Source organism: Prionailurus viverrinus, chromosome B2 (genome assembly GCF_022837055.1).
Source record: "Prionailurus viverrinus isolate Anna chromosome B2, UM_Priviv_1.0, whole genome shotgun sequence".
Lineage (NCBI taxonomy): Eukaryota > Metazoa > Chordata > Mammalia > Carnivora > Felidae > Prionailurus > Prionailurus viverrinus.
In genome coordinates, this window is record NC_062565.1 from 87,611,883 (window position 1) to 87,628,845 (window position 16,963).

At 39.5% G+C, this 16,963-nt stretch overlaps 1 protein-coding gene across 16 annotated transcripts in view; it reads left to right on the forward strand.

Moving 5' to 3' along the window:
• The window catches only part of KLHL32 (kelch like family member 32), a 247,118-nt gene that overhangs the window by 164,514 nt on the left and 65,641 nt on the right, over positions 1 to 16,963 (forward strand). The window contains exon 11 of one of the 16 annotated variants that reach the window (XM_047859208.1): positions 12,942 to 13,628. The exons of 14 other annotated variants lie outside the window; for them this stretch is intronic. In XM_047859208.1, the coding sequence (XP_047715164.1) occupies positions 12,942 to 13,076 (135 nt within the window). In that variant the 3' untranslated portion in view covers positions 13,077 to 13,628. Of the gene's footprint in view, positions 1 to 3,333; positions 3,347 to 12,941; positions 13,629 to 16,963 lie in introns of those variants that run through there. One more of the 16 variants, XM_047859211.1, reaches the window with a different exon arrangement.

Below are 16,963 nucleotides of genomic sequence, written 5' to 3' on the forward strand. Positions count from 1 at the left end.
AGTGGTTACATTACTGACATCAAACAGGATTAGAACTTACAAGGACAGTCTCCTTTATCCTGGTCACGTTCCACTTTAGTATGGCAAGAGGGACCGAGTCACCTGTTTTGGGGTTAGGGGTAATCATGTTTACATTTGTCTTTGTGTGTCCCCAGAGGCTGAGGCTATGCCTGTTGTGTTTGCCTTAAACACTGGTCTTTTGCTCTCTATAAATAATAAATAAAAACAATAGTGTACAGTTTTCATGTTAAAATGTATTGAATGGATAAGAACGCATCCTACTACTATTCCTACATGAGGCTGGATTTATTCTAGGAAAATTGGTATACAAAATGAGCTTGGCCTTTTAAAACTGCATTTTTTGTTGTACTTTTGTTGGAAATTTGCTTCCATAAGTCATACTGTTAATAACACATTTACTTTATGTCTCTAGGGACATGAGTCACGTAGTGTTTAGACTAGTCAACAACCTCAGATGCAGTGTTTTGTGGTGGTTTTTTTTTTTTTTGGCAAGTCCCTCCCGGGCTTTTCTCTACACCACAAAACCAGCCACTTACAGTTTGATTTAAAAGGAGTCCCAGAAGGTGAGCCCAAACAAAAAGCAACTGTCCCTTTATGATTAGAAAATAGAAGACACTAGTGATGTACACAGCTTTCATCTTTTACCTCTTATAAAATAAATTGACCCAAATGTACTTCTGGCCAGGGAGAAGCAAGGACTTCAAACATTACTATATGTTAAACAATACTCTCATAGTGCTTCATATTTGAATGTCATGTCACAGCTCAAGAATGCTTCTGCACATATCATTGCTTTGCTGTCCTGGGGTACAAATGGAAAAACCTGAGGTAACAAGGCTAGAAGTCAAATTCATGTCTTCTAATTCTTGGACTCTTCCTACCTTGGTCCACAGCTTCTAAATTCATAATAGGGGTGTCTGACATGAAAAGATGCTCAACATCGCTCCTCATCAGGGAAATACAAATCAAAACCACACTCAGATATCACCTCATGCCAGTCAGAGTGGCTAAAATGAATGAATCAGGAGACTATAGATGCTGGAGAGGATGTGGAGAAACGGGAACCCTCTTGCACTGTTGGTGGGAATGCAAACTGGAAAACAGTGTGGAGGTTCCTCAGAAAATTAAAAATAGATCTACCCTATGACCCGGCAATAGCACTGCTAGGAATTTACCCAAGGGATACAGGAGTGCTGATGCATAGGGCACTTGTACCCCAATGTTTATAGCAGCACTCTCAACAATAGCCAAATTATGGAAAGAGCCTAAATGTCCATCAACTGATGAATGGATAAAGAAATTGTGGTTTATATACACAATGGACTACTACGTGGCAATGAGAAAGAATGAAATATGGCCTTTTGTAGCCACATGGATGGAACTGGAGAGTGTTATGCTAAGTGAAATAACTCAGAGAGAGAAAGACAGATACCATATGGTTTCACTCTTATGTGGATCCTGAGAAACTTAACAGAAATCCATGGGGGAGGGGAAGGAAAAAGAAAAAGAGAGGTTAGAGCAGGAGGGAGCCAAAACATAAGAGACTCTTAAAAACTGAGAACAAACAGGTTGATGGGGGGTGGGAGGGAGGGGAGGTGGGTGGTGGGCATTGAGGAGGGCACCTTTTGGGATGAGCACTGGGTGTTGTATGGAAACCAATTTGATGATAGATTTTATATTAAAAAAAAATTTTTTTTAATAAAAAAATAAGTAGGGGCGCCTGGGTAGCTCAGTCAATTAAACGTCCGACTTCAGCTCAGGTCATGATCTCACGGTTCGTGAGTTTGAGCCCCGCGTCGGGCTCTGTGCTGACGGCTCAGAGCCTGGAGCCTGCTTCAGATTCTGTGCCTCCCTCTCTCTCTGACCCTCCTCTGCTCACACTCTGTCTCTGTCTCAAAAATAAATAAACACTAAAAGAAATTAAAAAAAAATAAATTCATAAATAGAAGCTCAAATATATTTGGGAGTGAATGACACAGAGGTGCACCAAATTCATCCTGTGATTTTAAAGAAATTTGGAAGGGCTTGAGGATTCCTGTTTTTTGTTGTGCTGCCCACAGACTGCAAGGATAATGGCCAAGCCTACCTGCCTCCATGTCTGTGTCATGTTGTCAATTCTGACTCCGTGCTCCGTGGCATGCACTTCATTCTTTCCTTCATTTATTTGAAATAGTTATTGAGTGCTTACCCTGCCCGACCATGCGCTACTGAGTACTACTTTTGCCTGCTACATCGTGGGTTCTGGGCAGTGGTGGTGGAAGAGACCAACGTGGCCCTGCTTTCATGGACCTTAGAGTCTGATGGGGCGCTTTCCACCTGCTACTCTTTGCCTGCTTCCATGCCTGATTCCCTTCCAGTGGGGAATGACCTGTGCCCACTAGTTTGATGATTTCTTTGCTAATTTGGGGCATGTTGACATGTTCTGGGTACATTGAAAAACGAAATGCTTTTGTTTGGACATTTCAACACAACGTAGTGTCCCTTTGCCTTTTCTTCAGTGCTTTATTCATTGTTAACTAGTGTTCATTGTACATACCTGCTAAACCGCTTTGCAAACCTTTGTCAGTCCATGTGGTATAGTCCAAGCCTCAAAGAAATCAGACTGTGGGTGGTAATTTAATCAGAAAATTCTGTGAATAAGATTATCATTTTTAATGCTTGGACCTTGGCTACTAGAAATGGAATAAGATGCTGTGGCCTGAAAACTTTTATCCCCAAACAAAACTGCAGTATTTCATTATATTTACACCCTTCCTCAATTCAGTTTCTTACATGCATGTCATTACTATTTTTTTTTTCCAGATAGGTACTTTCTGGGCATTTTCATGGTATCTCATTTTATTTTTTCACTTCCCATTCCTTAACCTCACTAAATGTGTACCGTTTCTCGATTTGCTTCCCGAAACATCTGGCATTCCTTCCCAGCCACATATAGTGTTTTCCACAAATATAATGAGGATGTCTCCACTTCCCTCTCATAGGTGTTAGTGAGGAGAATAAACTGTGGCTCCTTTGCATCCCAAATAGTGCTGTGCCCGGTGGACGTTTTATCCTCTGAGGGCCCCCAGCTGAACACTGAGCAACGCTGCTATTTCAGGGCTTGGTGCTCGAAGCTGCCAGAGTGTGTATTTAGTCATTCATCCTGATGTATGTGCAGCTAATTCCTCTGTGAGGATGCATCCCAGAAGAGCTTGACTGGTGGCCTTGCTCTTGTTTGTCTGGGCCGTGTGCCTTTGCAAGATGCACGACACATCCATTTCAGAGGGACTTTGCTTCAGCTAATCCTTGGCACTAGAGCTGTGCGTTGTCGAGTAGCTGTGAGGGGCAGTGATTATCAGAAATTACAGGAGACCTAACTTGTATTCGTGTGTCGCTGTTCCCATGAGTTAATCGTTTTTTTTCCTCTTTTTTTTTTTTAAATGAGCACAACAGAACAACAAGGTGATTTATGAGATATGACATATTTATGTTCCCTGCGTCTAATTTTCACTGTGATTCATGTTGTTTCCAGACGGATACTTTGTTGTTGCTGCTGTGAGAAGGAAAAAGATGGCTGGAGAATATTACTTATGCATTGGTGGCCTGCAGTAATGTTGCTGCTACCTGGGTTATCAGGGATTTAAAAATAAAACCCAACTATAAACTATATATGAGGTAGAAACCCTGAGGCTAGGCCCAGAAGTTCATCAACAATAATAGCAACAATAATAACTCTTTACAATCCTGGAGAGCTTTACATTTTAAAATGGCTTTTATGTACATAATCTCATTTGAGTCTCTCATCAGCCTGTTAAGGTTGACAAGGCAAATATGACCCAAATTTTAACAAGGGAGGAAACAGAAGTTCACAGAGGGTAAGTGATTGACTCACTTCACGGTATAGGTTCAACATAGGTTCGACTCATTGTATTCTCTCAAAATATACCAAATCTGTAACAAAACAGAAACTCAAAGTACATGATATGTCTTCTCCTAAGCCAAAGAGATTATATTAGTCTATAATGATCAATCCAGCAGTATACATTTCCTAAGAAATTACCGATTTTCATTTTCACCTGTTGTATGGCTTTGTGGGAAGTTGCAAAAATGACTCCCATAAAAGCAAGGCAGGAAAGTGTTGCTAAGGGTCTTTCTTTATCAGAGCCTGGAAAATTGGGGCTCTAGATGGTTTGTTTGATGAAAAGTGAATAGAGCATTCTGACAGAGGTAGGGAACCACCTCGCAGTCCTTCATTCCTTCAAGCACAGGTGATGACATTTAAAGCATAAAGAGAAGGCCCATAAGGGAGGATCAGTTTGAAACCCAGTCAAGGAAGGCACCTGGGTGGCTCAGTCAGTTGAAAATCTGACTCTTGATTTGGGCTCAGGTCATGATCTCAGAGTTGTGAGATTGAGCCCTGCATCAGGCTCTGTACTGAGCATGGAGCCTGCTTGGGATTCTCTCTCTCCATCTCTCTCTGCCCCTCCCCCGGTCATGCTCTCTCTGTCTCTCTCAAAATGAATAAATAAGCTTAAAATAAACTCCAATCCAGGGAATTAAATCACTTTGAAAGAGAACCTGGAGCACCACTGTATTTGCTGCAGCTACATAGACTGTGTGGTGGGAAATCTGCAGGCTTTTAGAGATTGGATAGAATGAACGAAGTGATGAATCATTATACCTTTATTTTATACACAACATATTGAAGATTTAGAAATTTATGTAGCAGAAATTGACACTGATGGCCTAAATATGGGGTTTGAGAGAAAAGAAGAAAAAAATAATTTATTGGAATTGATAAATGCTACTCTCTTTCCAGAAGACATGAGTCTGTGGCTCATATCCTGCATCCCAGACTATTTCTATGGGAATCCTTATTGGGCCAGTTGAGTGTCCAATGGAGTGGCCGTGGTGGCCATAGAGATTTCCTATTATGGGCATTCTAGGGGACAGGATCTAAAGTTAGCCATGGAGTGGCTCAGAGGATCAGAATTATTTACATTCAGAAGAGATACAGAAGCTTTGATGTTCATTGTTAAATACTGACATCATTACCCACTGCTTCTCCTGCTCCTGCCTCCAGAACTTTTGCTTCAAGTAAAAATAAAGAACACCTCAACATGTCACATCTGGAGGAGAACGGTGGCCGTTCTAGAGTATCATAATCGTCGGCAGCATTCACAGATAAAGTTAGTTTTTAGACTTCTTTTGTGCCCACAATAATAGACTAATGCATTCTCTGGATTGAGGTTCTAATCCTTTGACCACTTCTTCATTACCTGGGGTGGCAAGCCCCAAGTTATTGGGGGAATGCAAGCCGGCTTCGATGTCCTGGTAGATAAAACGTAACCAGAAGAAAAATCCTCTTAGGAAAAAAGAAATCCTTGATAAATTCTAGAGATAGATATAAAAAAAAAATTCTTGACATTGCTTCCCTCTGTCTATAGGGAGTATTACAAGTCAGTGTCGATAAGTGACACAGATATTACTGGTGCTTCAAGAACAGAAGCCAAAAAGAGCCCTGTAAGGGCTGGAGGTTGAGTGAATGTATCTTCTTTGTGTGTGTTCTTGTTGATGAGAAATGCCCACATGCCTCCTCTGACCACACAAGGAAATCAGGTAATTGAAGGAGTGATGGATGATGCTCTGAAGTTTAAACGTTTTAGAAGGACCTATCTTATTAACACTTTAAAACAAGTGAGCATAATATCATTAATTTTGATTAATTCATTTGCTCTTAATATAGCTTTTAATTTGTAATTCTATGTGAATTACAATGTAATTTGGCATTAATTATACTAAATTGACTATAAGTCAGCCAATCACAATGGGAAATTACTCACAGCTGAAAGTAAAACTAAAACTCTCCATCCAGAAAGGATGGCACCTCGTTAAGAGGCAAATACACTGTAGGCATCCCTCTCTGGCTGTGAGAATGACATGGGACCTGCCGAGGACTGTGAGCGATTTCTTAAGTCTGCCTACTTCTGGGAGTATATACTCTTTTGAGTGAAGCCCAATATAAAGGGTAAATAATACACAAAGGAGTTGATTTATCAGGTTTGCCACGTCCCCTAAAGAATCTTTCTGCCTTTCTCATTTCATGCAAGATTTAGGCCCTGGAGAGGGACTGTGTGGGTGCATTAGAATGATCAATTCCACACTTCTTGGGTTGTGGGGGTTAGAACAGGCACTCACCCAGGTCGGCTTGCTTTTAGTTTCCATGTTTTGTGAACAAGCTAGGAAATCCTGTTTCAAATCCACGCGAGTTCAGTGTCCCGAAGTCACTCTTCGTTGGCCAGTACAAGACTGCCTTCTAAGCAGAGGAAGTCATGCCTTAAAAAGCCAGTACCACTCTGGGAGAAGAACTAATCCCTCAGGAGATGATGGAGTGTTTGTCCTTGGTAAAGCTTGCTGCAGGTGCCTGTGCACAGGAAGGAAAGTGACCGCTGCAGAGTATGAGCACTTAAGAAAGTGGCAGGAGAGCAAGGATGGATTTGGAAAATACTTGTGATTAAACCCTTCGCCAGATATCTTACTTTGAGAATTGTCTCCTAAATAACAACAAAACAAACTCTAAGGGGCATCTGGGCAGTTCAGTTAGTTAAATATCCCAACTCTGGATCTCAGCTCAGGTCTTGATCTCAGGGTTGAGTTCAAGCTCCATGTTGGGCTCCATTCTGGGCTCCATGCTAGGTGTGGAGCTCATTAAAAAAAAAAAAAAGAAACAGAAACAGAAACTTTGAGGTGTTGCAGAAAGTCATATGATAGCAATATCCTGCTTGGAGTGTATTTCATATAAGTAGGACCATGGGAATTTTGTACATTATGGGTACATTTGTGGTGACCCATAAAAGATGCCTAGATATGAGCAAACACATTTTGCTAAATATTGCGTAGAAAATTTCAGGCTATGTTTAATAACTCTTCTTTTTACTTTGTTAAATGACTATGTCATCATTCCAACTCACAGTCTAACAAATGAAGTGGCCTAAGTTTTATGTAAAGATTTTGAGTTGAGGGGCACCTAGATGGCTCAGCTGATTAAATGTCTGACTTCAGCTCAGGTCATGATCTTGCAGTTTGGTTCGTGAGTTCAAACCCCGTGTCGGGCTCTGTGCTGACAGCTCAGAGCCTGCTTCAGATTCTGTGTCTCCCTCTGTACCTGCCCCTCCCCAACTCACGCTCTGTCTCTGAAATATGAATAAATCTAAAAAAAAGTTTTTTAAACATTTGAGTTGAAAGGTTAAAAACTACCCTGAATCTTGATCCAGAAGCCACCCTGTCCCCTGTCTCTTATACACATGAAGGTGGGGTTCATGCCATGCACACACTTGCAGGCAGACACACACTTGGAAATTAGATGCATGTTAGTCTTTGTAGCTGGAAGACCTTCCTTTGTGTTGCAGTACTATCTTGAATCATAATCCTCTCATAATTGGCTGGTTGGTCTCAAGATTCAAGAAGGAAATAGAAGTTAGATGCTTACTTTTGCCATTCCAAGTGTGCATTCCATTCATCACTAAATTTTTCAAGGATGTTAATGTCTGTCGTTTGTTCCAATCCCTTACCTACTCTTGTGGTTCCCAGTGTATCTTCATGTTCTTGACCCAAAACAACCCCTCCTTGATCCATATCCTCTGATGGATTAGTTCTTCTGAGCCCTTAATATGGTGTTCTTCAAGGAAGGACAGTAAGGGTTTTGGACAGAAGGAACTAGTACCCAAGAGCAGTGGGTGGAGAGAAAACATTTACAGGGTATTTCTGCCCTCGGTTTTATCTTCTCATCATTTAGAATGCCAGTGGAATAAATGGGTCTGTTAATCAAACAGCGCTGAGAGGTTAGGTCATTGGAAGCTTTTTAGTCATTTTGTGCTTTTCAAGAGTGAATTTGTTAGAATTATGCTGAATACCCACTTAAAGCCTCAGCTGATAACCCTACCTGTGTTTTATAACTCTGCACTGTCAGAACTCATAATAAGTCAAACATTCTTTCAGTGATGCTCATAAGGGAGGAAAAAAAACCCCACAAATTTAAGAGTAATTTCAGATTGTAAATGAAAAGGAGAGGCACGACTGTTCATTTGCACCAATCATGCCTTCCTTTCATCTGCTCTGATTAGGCCTGGTGCGGTTTCATCAGACCCCTCCATCACCGAGCTGTCACTCCAGCCGTCTGTTGATTGAAAACAATCAAGGCTCTGATGGCACAATTATTCTGACCCTTTAACTAGAGGCTGCTGTGATAATGAAAGGTTGATTATGATAGTTTGTGCCTCTTTCAGTTTGCCAAGAAGGTTAATTTGGGCATCAGACGGATGTTTAATGGGCGCTTGCTGGCTACACTGAGGTAAATGAGAACGTGCAGTCCTGGATATTGCACGGATATAGTTTGGCTGTCAATCATTGTCATTTGGAGTTTGTGCCTCACACTCTGGAAATCACATTTTATTTTTTCCTTGGGATTTAATTTATTCTGTGCCCTGAGGAAGTTCTTTCACTCGGTGACCTTCACAGCAGCTTTCTCTGCCTTTTTTTTTTCTTTTTTCAAATGGAGCTCAAAGGCAAAACACATCTAGAAGAGCATTTTTCTTTCATTCTCACTTAAAAATGGGAACTTTAAAAATCCATCCTTATCACTGCCTTCCAATAGAGCAAATGTCTCCATTCCGATTGTGCGGTGGGGAAGTATGAACGACAGGGATACTTCAGCCAGTTTGCTAATGCAGCAGGCAGCTCACAGGGTATTTCCACGCCGTTTCCTACACTAACCAGCAAACTCGCAAACATCATCAGTTCAGAAGGGGCACGTGCATGGAAGTGAAGATTCCATTCTCCTGACATTTCCCTCCCTCGCGTGTCTCACCACAATTTGTTGAATTCCTGTTTCCAAGTGCAGCATCTTACTCCCTTTCCCTCCTTCTTGGGGAGGTGGAAGCAGGGAGACAGAAATTTGTCTCTAGTAGTAAGAAGGTTATTAGAAGTTGCAGATACCAATTTGTATCAATTCAGCGCCTTATCTTGCTATTTCAAGCATAACGTAAAAAAAAAAAGAGGCAGACACCTAATAATGCTGGTGTTTACAGTATGTGGCTCACTACAATCCTCTTTGATGCATACCTTTTAAAAAGAAGAATAAAAGAAAGGAAAGAGTAAAGAAAAATTATTTCTTTATTTCTGTCTCCCGGCTGTGCATAGTGGTCTCCTGGACTAGACACCTGAGAGTGAGCCTCATTGTTCTGCTTCTTCATTTATGTTGTCTTCAGTTTCATTTCCCCCAGTGAATGTTCGGCAGTGTATTTCTACCTAGCCTTGGACATTTTTCTCACATGTCAAGTCAACTGGAAAACAATTAAGTCTATACTGTTAAGGTGACAGCATCATAATGATTATAATTTTACTTCAAGTATTCTGTTTTCACATTATTTATTTCGTTTTTTTTTTTTAAGTAAGCTATTCATTTTTGAATATAAAGAGAGCCATTACGTGATAATTCAATCTCACCTGAAGAGGCTCCAAAAATAAATTAAGTCATTGAATTCAGTTATTGTCTTAATGCAGCCCTTATTTAAGCAATAGTGCTATTTAAAATTTTTATTTAAAAAGAATAGGATTGAGGGTATACACACACACACACACACACACACACACAGAGATACATATGGTCTCACCAGATACTTCGCCACACTAGACCACAAGTGATTAGTTCCGTTTAGCTCTATGGACAGCGTGGATAAAATAGCCCTCAGGGCTGCTTAGGAAAATTATCAATGAGTTATGCCTTGTTTTGTTTATGTAATGGGGAGTTAAAAGATAATTGGGGGATTTCAAATCAATGAGTTTTTGGTATTTAAAAAAGTCTTAATTTTGTTATTAATTTATGGCATCTGTGACAATGAGTGATTTTATTTTATAGATTCACTGTGTTCACAAACTCATGGGACTTAAGCAAAGACTGTTTCTTCTTAAAGGAAGTATAGCTCATTATTTCAGGTTGTTTTGGTTTAAGCCTGACTGGGTGTCTGTATTCCCTGATCTGTTGTACCCTTTATACCTAATCGTGGAAAACCAATGTCCCAAACAGACTGCTTTTCCTGTGTCTTCCTATACCCTCCAGTACATGCCCACTGCTGTGCTCTCACATTGGCTCTGTTCACCAACACTGTATCCCCCCAGCCGTGATGTCCCCTAATAAGGTCTTGCAGAGTGCCTCCTGGCCTGGGCAGCATGTCTTCTGCTTCCCCGGCTGGGCATTGGATGCATTTTCTCTTTCCTCTTCAATTCTTCCAACTTCGCCTTCAAAGTTCCCATTGCTCTTTACACATCTGGTTCCTTGACCTTATAAGGATGTGTCAGAACTGTGATTTCCCCAGTTTGCCATCTCTCCATTCCCACTGCTTCTCGTTCAGCAAACACAGGTTTCCTGCAGGGTGCCAGGCACTGGGGCTGAAACAGATCTTTCAGTGTAGCCTCTGGCACGGCTACTACTGAATACTCATTCCTTCATCCATTGCAGTCCACTCTTCTGCACAAGTCTTCTGAGATTGTCAAGGCCCTGGGTCTCCTGCATTGCACTTATTTTTCCACATATCCGTCTTCCCTACATGGCTGTTATGGATTGGTTCTCTAAGCTACTTCCCCCAGCCAAAGAATGTATGATAATTGTGCTGAAGAATGTATCTTCTTTGACAAAAGTATTACTTGTGTATTATACTCAGAGTTGTTGCAAGGTGTGAATAGAGGATTCACTGTTCCCGGGTTATTTATGCTATGATAAAATGAAGTTAGAGACTGCAGTGTGTAAGATTCTAGTATTTACTTTAAAGTTTATTTATTTGGAGAGAGAGAGTGTGCGCACAAAGGGAGGGGGAGAAAGAGAGGGAGAGAGAGAGAATCCCAAGCAGGCTCTGCACCTTCAGCACAGAGCCCAACACGGGGCTCGAGCCCATGAACCATAAGATTACGACCTGAGCCGAAATCAAGAGTTGGACGCTTAACTGACTGAGCCACCCAGCCACCCCAAGATTCTATTGAAACATCAGTAGCCGAGCTGAAATTCGCGTAGTGGTGTTCAGTGGTGGGCATTGCCTTCATGTGTATTCTTTGCAACTCACTGAGAAGGTAGGCTCTGCCTCCCCAGCCCACCAGCTCCATTCCCTTGATAGTAGAGTCTGGCCCCCAACAATGTTTAGTCGTACATTTCATTTAGGGGGCTCCCCCACTTCAATCAATGTGCTCCATAGCTCTAACATAGCGTTTAAAATGACCATTGAGGGTGATTTTCTTTTTATTTGGAGGCTGCCGACATTAGAACCTTAAGTGCAGCTTAGATACTCCCTGGACATCTAAATACATCATAGTAACGTTTGTTTGAGGGATTTGACTATCTCTGTCTGTATCAGTGACCTGGGGCAGCTGCTTGAGCCTGTGAGGTCCTTTTGGTCATTAAAGGTTTAATTTCAGGCAGAGAGTATGTGTGCCAGTGAACCTGCTATTGGTTCATTATTATTGAATCAGTTCATAAAGAAATATTCCAAGGCTTGATGCTCTCAGGATGCTCCAGGGCATGTTTACAAATTAAACAGCTTTTTTTTTTAACCATAAAATTTATATAAGTGTGCCAGCAATATTGAAAACACCCATGAGGGAAATGGTGGCATTAAAAGATGGTTTTTGCATGTGTCTGAAAATCTGCTTACAATAGACAGAATTTGCAGAACTCTAAATTTACAGGATTTTCCTTCCCCTAATTCCAGTATTCCATGAGTATATTTTATAGGGATAAGTTAAGACATTTGAGGTCAAGAGTAAGCCTTGAGTATTATGGTATTAATAGAGCTTGGAAGTGAATGGCAAATAAGAATGTGTAGTTGTGGACTGATTAGAATCCTCTTTCTCACTAAGTAAGTTCCTGGCACATAATGGACACTCAAAAAGAAATTGAGGAATGGATGAATAAAAAATCTAAAAGAAAAGATTCATGGTTACATCATTTGCCTCAGAGCAACAAAACAAGAAGAAAAGTAATCAGCTCAGACAATCAATCATTATTTTAGTTGTCTCAAGCCAGAAAACTTAGCTTATATATGTTTTTCCTTGCCACCCAGTGAACTGAGTTGAGATTTGAGGGGACTTATGGACATGAATTCAAGTATTTTTTTTTAACGTTTATTTTATTTTTGAGACAGAGAGACAGAGCATGAATGGGGGAGGGGCAGAGAAAGAGGGAGACACAGAATCAGAAGCAGGCTCCAGGCTCTGAGCCATCAGCCCAGAGCCTGACGCGGGGCTCGAACTCACGGACCGCGAGATCGTGACCTGAGCTGAAGTCAGAGGCTTAACCGACTGAGCCACCCAGGCGCCCCAAATTCAAGTATTTTTAATGAGAGACTCAAGCCAAGTGAAGAAAGTGGATATATGCTGAGTATTATGCAAAAACAACCAAGTTTATGTCTATATCTCTCTCGTCATTCATTCATTCATTCCTCTCTGACATGAGATTTAACAAAGCAACAGACCTTAAATTACTGAGTTAGAATTACTGGGTCCATTTCTGTGAAAACAGGCTCATCGTAAGGACTAGTTTATAATCTGCAACAGATTATTTGTCATGCTTTTATTCTTACTTTACGACATATGAAGTACTTAATACTGTGTTGCAACTTTCTTATGAATTTCTCAGAATTCAGCAATTTCTCAAAATTTATACCAGTATTTCACAGTACTGTGTTTGATAAAAATAGTCTGAATGGGCCGCTTTTATCATGAATTCAAAAGAATAATTGAATTGAGGATTAGCTCCATCTCTCAGTGGCACCTTGCCATCATGTTAATTCTGTATATGGTCTAAATATTGTAGTTTGCCAAGCTCCGTCACAGGCTTTCCCTTTCAGTCCTCTGGAGACACCTGTGATGTAACTAATATCATCCTTGTTTTGCAGATGCTGAAGCTGAGCCTCAGGATGCCAGTGTTTTTCATAAATGCCCAAATAAGTTGCAGAAACAGATCTTTGACATCAAGTCCTGCCTCCTTCTTTACTGTGTCACATTCACCTCTATGGGTGCATACGAATTAGTGATAGAAAAAAGCATCAGATTTTCCTGGCCATTTCAGCGGTCTTTGCCCTGATAATCCATCTTCGTTGCATACAGTAGCTGGGAAATACAAAATGCTGTGACCCATGTAGGGTCATTCTAGTCCTATTGCCAATGGGATGTAGCAGAGTTTTATTCTGTTGATCGAGTTGGCATTCTGTCATTTTCCAGTGTTGTTCTAACAATATGAGCTTAATATTTCAGTGAAAACATGCAGTCTCTTTGGTATTCAGAAGGATGTCATATATAAATACGTAGACACTAAGATTTTACTTATTTTATTATTATCAGTCCAGCTTCAAGTAATATTCTGATGCCATCAAGGATTAGATGAATGAGTATTACTTTTTGGCTCAGAGACCATTATCAGGTCATTGGAAGGCAAGTAGAAGAAGTTATTTCTAATTGTTCCTGTATTTTGCTAACATAGGAGGAGATGAAGGGTGTGTTCCATTTTCTCTGCAGCATTATTGGTGCAGATGACTGTGGTTGTCTTGGTTGTTCTGTGGGATATTTTTCCCATGTGAAAAGCTTATACATAAGTATGGGGATGGTATATTTCAAGACAGTCCTGAGGTAAAAATTTATGTGATTAGTTTGAAGAATGTTTGCCTTGATATATATAGTCTCCTTCTGAGAATTTAAATAAATAGTACCTTGAAGCAGTTGTCTTACAAATTTGAAATGTGTGTTCTTTGGCTGAGATTATTTTGTTTTTACAAGAGATGGTAACTGTTAAGTGAGATGATATGTTCTGAACAAAGTTGTTCCCAAGGAGAAAAAAACCATGATATGACCTGATTGTCTGCATGTGCACATAAACATGCATATATTTCTGGTGAGTATAGAATTATAGACAAAAAAATCACTTTGTTTTTCTGAAAAGAGATTTATAAAAACTATGTGTGCTGTGAAAATCTGGAACATGGTTACTAGACCTAGTGATTAATTTTGGTTGTCTCTACCACCTATAGGAAGTTTGGAGGATTCTAGTTTAAAATACTACTTTTGGTGGATGTGTAGGTGACATATATCCTAGAAGTAGAAGAGACTCTGTCATCAACTCACTTAATTTACAGATGAGAAGCCAAATGACTGGTACAATATCAACCATACTTGTACTGTTCTTTCTATTAAGTTTTCAAAGGTCAGCTCAAACTGGTGGCCAGTTCTCACAGGTGGAAAGGACACAACAGTATACTAACCTCATCTTTTTTCCTGTGTTTATTTTCTCTTCATTTTGATATGCAACCCTTATAAAATCCTTTTGAAATATCCTCTTGTGTTACAAGACTGAACCAAAGGACAACTCAGGCCAATTTTTGTTTTGCCCTCTTAAATACCTGGAACACCCCTTGGTCTCAAGGGATCTTGCTTTTGATATTCTTTCGCATGTAATTATATATATGAATATAATACTATATGTAAAGATGATTATCGTGCACAATTTTGTTTTCTCAATTTTTTATTTCAAAATAATTTCAAACTTAAAGAAAAGTGACAAGAGTAAGGATAGCACAAAGAATACCCATACGATTTGCTGATTTCTTAAACAAATTACCTCATGTGCTTTATCATATATTCTGTCTGTCTCTATCTCTCTGTCTCTCTTTATAAATATCTAGATTTCTATAGATACATATCAAGAGAGAAAATACAGGAGGGAAAGAGAGGGAGGGATGGGGGAGAGAAAGAGAGGGTTTTTTTCTGAGCCATTGGAGAGTAAGCTGTATACATTATATATATATTTTTTAAATCCTAAAAAAAAAAAAACTTGTAACTATTCCTCTTTATGTAAATCCTTAGTAAAAGGCAAAAGATTTATATGACTTGAAGAGAAACCAGACTATCACTAGGCATACGTTTTATCCTGAAGATGAAAATAAAAGCATTTGTTAGTCTTCAACTTCATAAAGTTTTAAATGAACAATGAAAGAATATGTGTTATTATCATATCTGCTAAGCTGAATATTCTTTTAAAAATATGTCAGGTCTTTTCTTCTGACAATATATGAACCTTGGGCCTCATCAGATTTGATTCTATTGAAATATATTTCTTGGAGGAAAAAATCGCCTATGTGTCTTATATAAGTCTATAGTCAGCTATAATGGTTAATGTGCAACCTCCCTTGAAAAATCTGTTTTACAAGCAAAATGTTGACACAGTTTTAATTATAGCACTCGAGTGAGCACTGTTATAATTTTTAATATTCCTCCATGGTAACATTTTCATTGTTCTGGTAGAGGAAAATGCCCTGATCCTGTGTCCCTAGTTTCTGGTGATTTAGGATTTTACGACAATGTTGTCTTTTTGAACAGAAATTTTTCATTTGGTCTCAAAGAAGAGAATATGGCCACAAAATTTGGCACATTTATTTATTAACATGAACTTTACTCTCTATGGCAGTCATTACTCTGGTTTAAGATGTCACTATTCAGACTTCACATGACTCATGTTAATGCGGTGAGCTTCTATGTAGTTTAACATGGTTAAGCCTCAACACCTGCTCACTCATTCTAGGGGAATCGTCCACACCTATGATCTAAAGTAACATTAGGAAGGTATCTTGCTAAAGTTTTATGTTTATATTACTAGGATTTAAGGCATTATAGAATAATGTATAAAATGATGTTCTTTAATGTAATGTATAACAGTCATGCACCATCCCTGTGAGGAAATGGACTGGAAGATGGAAAGTTTGCTTGATACTTCATTTAGAGAGGAAAAACTGTCCATGCATTGTCACTTAGTGTATTAAAAGATACTTCCATGGCTTGCCACCCCGGTTGGCCAAACACTCTTTAACATGCCGGCTCTTTTTGGAGGTTTAGGAATGTCATTTGGTTGTTGATTTGCTCTTGTGCCCTTTCTTTGTCCCTTTTTGAATTTGCAGAAGTGTGGAATTGATGCTGCCTCTTGGGCACTGAGGGGAGACTGGTGCCCTGGCTTATCTCAGCAGGATGACAGGACTGGCAAGGATATAGACACTTGTGCCTTCACAGCATGGGCTCCTGCAAGAGGGAGGGTTTGGTTTGCCCCTTCAGCAAAGCTGTGTACAACAAAGTTTTAAATAGGAGAATAATTACAGGTGCCCCTGGCCAGGGGGGCAGAATAAGGCTGTGGGCAAAAATATCAGTCCTTGCTTACTCAGCTCTGGCTGATAAGTACTGTGATAAGAACATCCTTTTCAGTGAAAATTTGTGAATCGAGACAAAGAAATAGTACTTTTGAACACAAATAAATAGTGCTTTGAACAATGTGGCAAGGACTTTATCTTTCGTTAGTGTTGATTAAAAAGATTTGATCTCTCATCTGAAGAGAACTGCCCCTGTAAAGGGCATTTTTTATATGCATTGCAAGACATAAAGGACTTGTATGGAAGATGTGTGTTCTTGGATTTGGGATGACTTTATAATTCATATATATTTCAGGAAATCTCTGAATGTAAGGTTTGTTATTGTTTTGACATTACTTTGGGTTCATTTTGTGTAGTATACATACAGACAAGACATACATATATAAGCAAGAGTTAGACTTCAAAACAGCTGCTGCTTTGAAAGGATTAGGAATTTTAGATTTCAAAACAGCTTCTGGCTGTGTTTGAGTATGAACAATAAAGGAATTTGGATTCCTTTGGATTCCTGAGGATTTAGAATATTAGGGATGTGATGTTTGCTCATTGATATGTTCCTGAAATGCATGAGTAAACTGTATGTTTTAATTGAATTAGAGTAAAATTTGTAGAATTTAAGATTATATACCATAGGATTTTACATATATATATATGATATAAGTATATGATATATATATATATATATATGATATATCATATATGCTACTCCATAGAATGGTAATCAGTGGGGATAC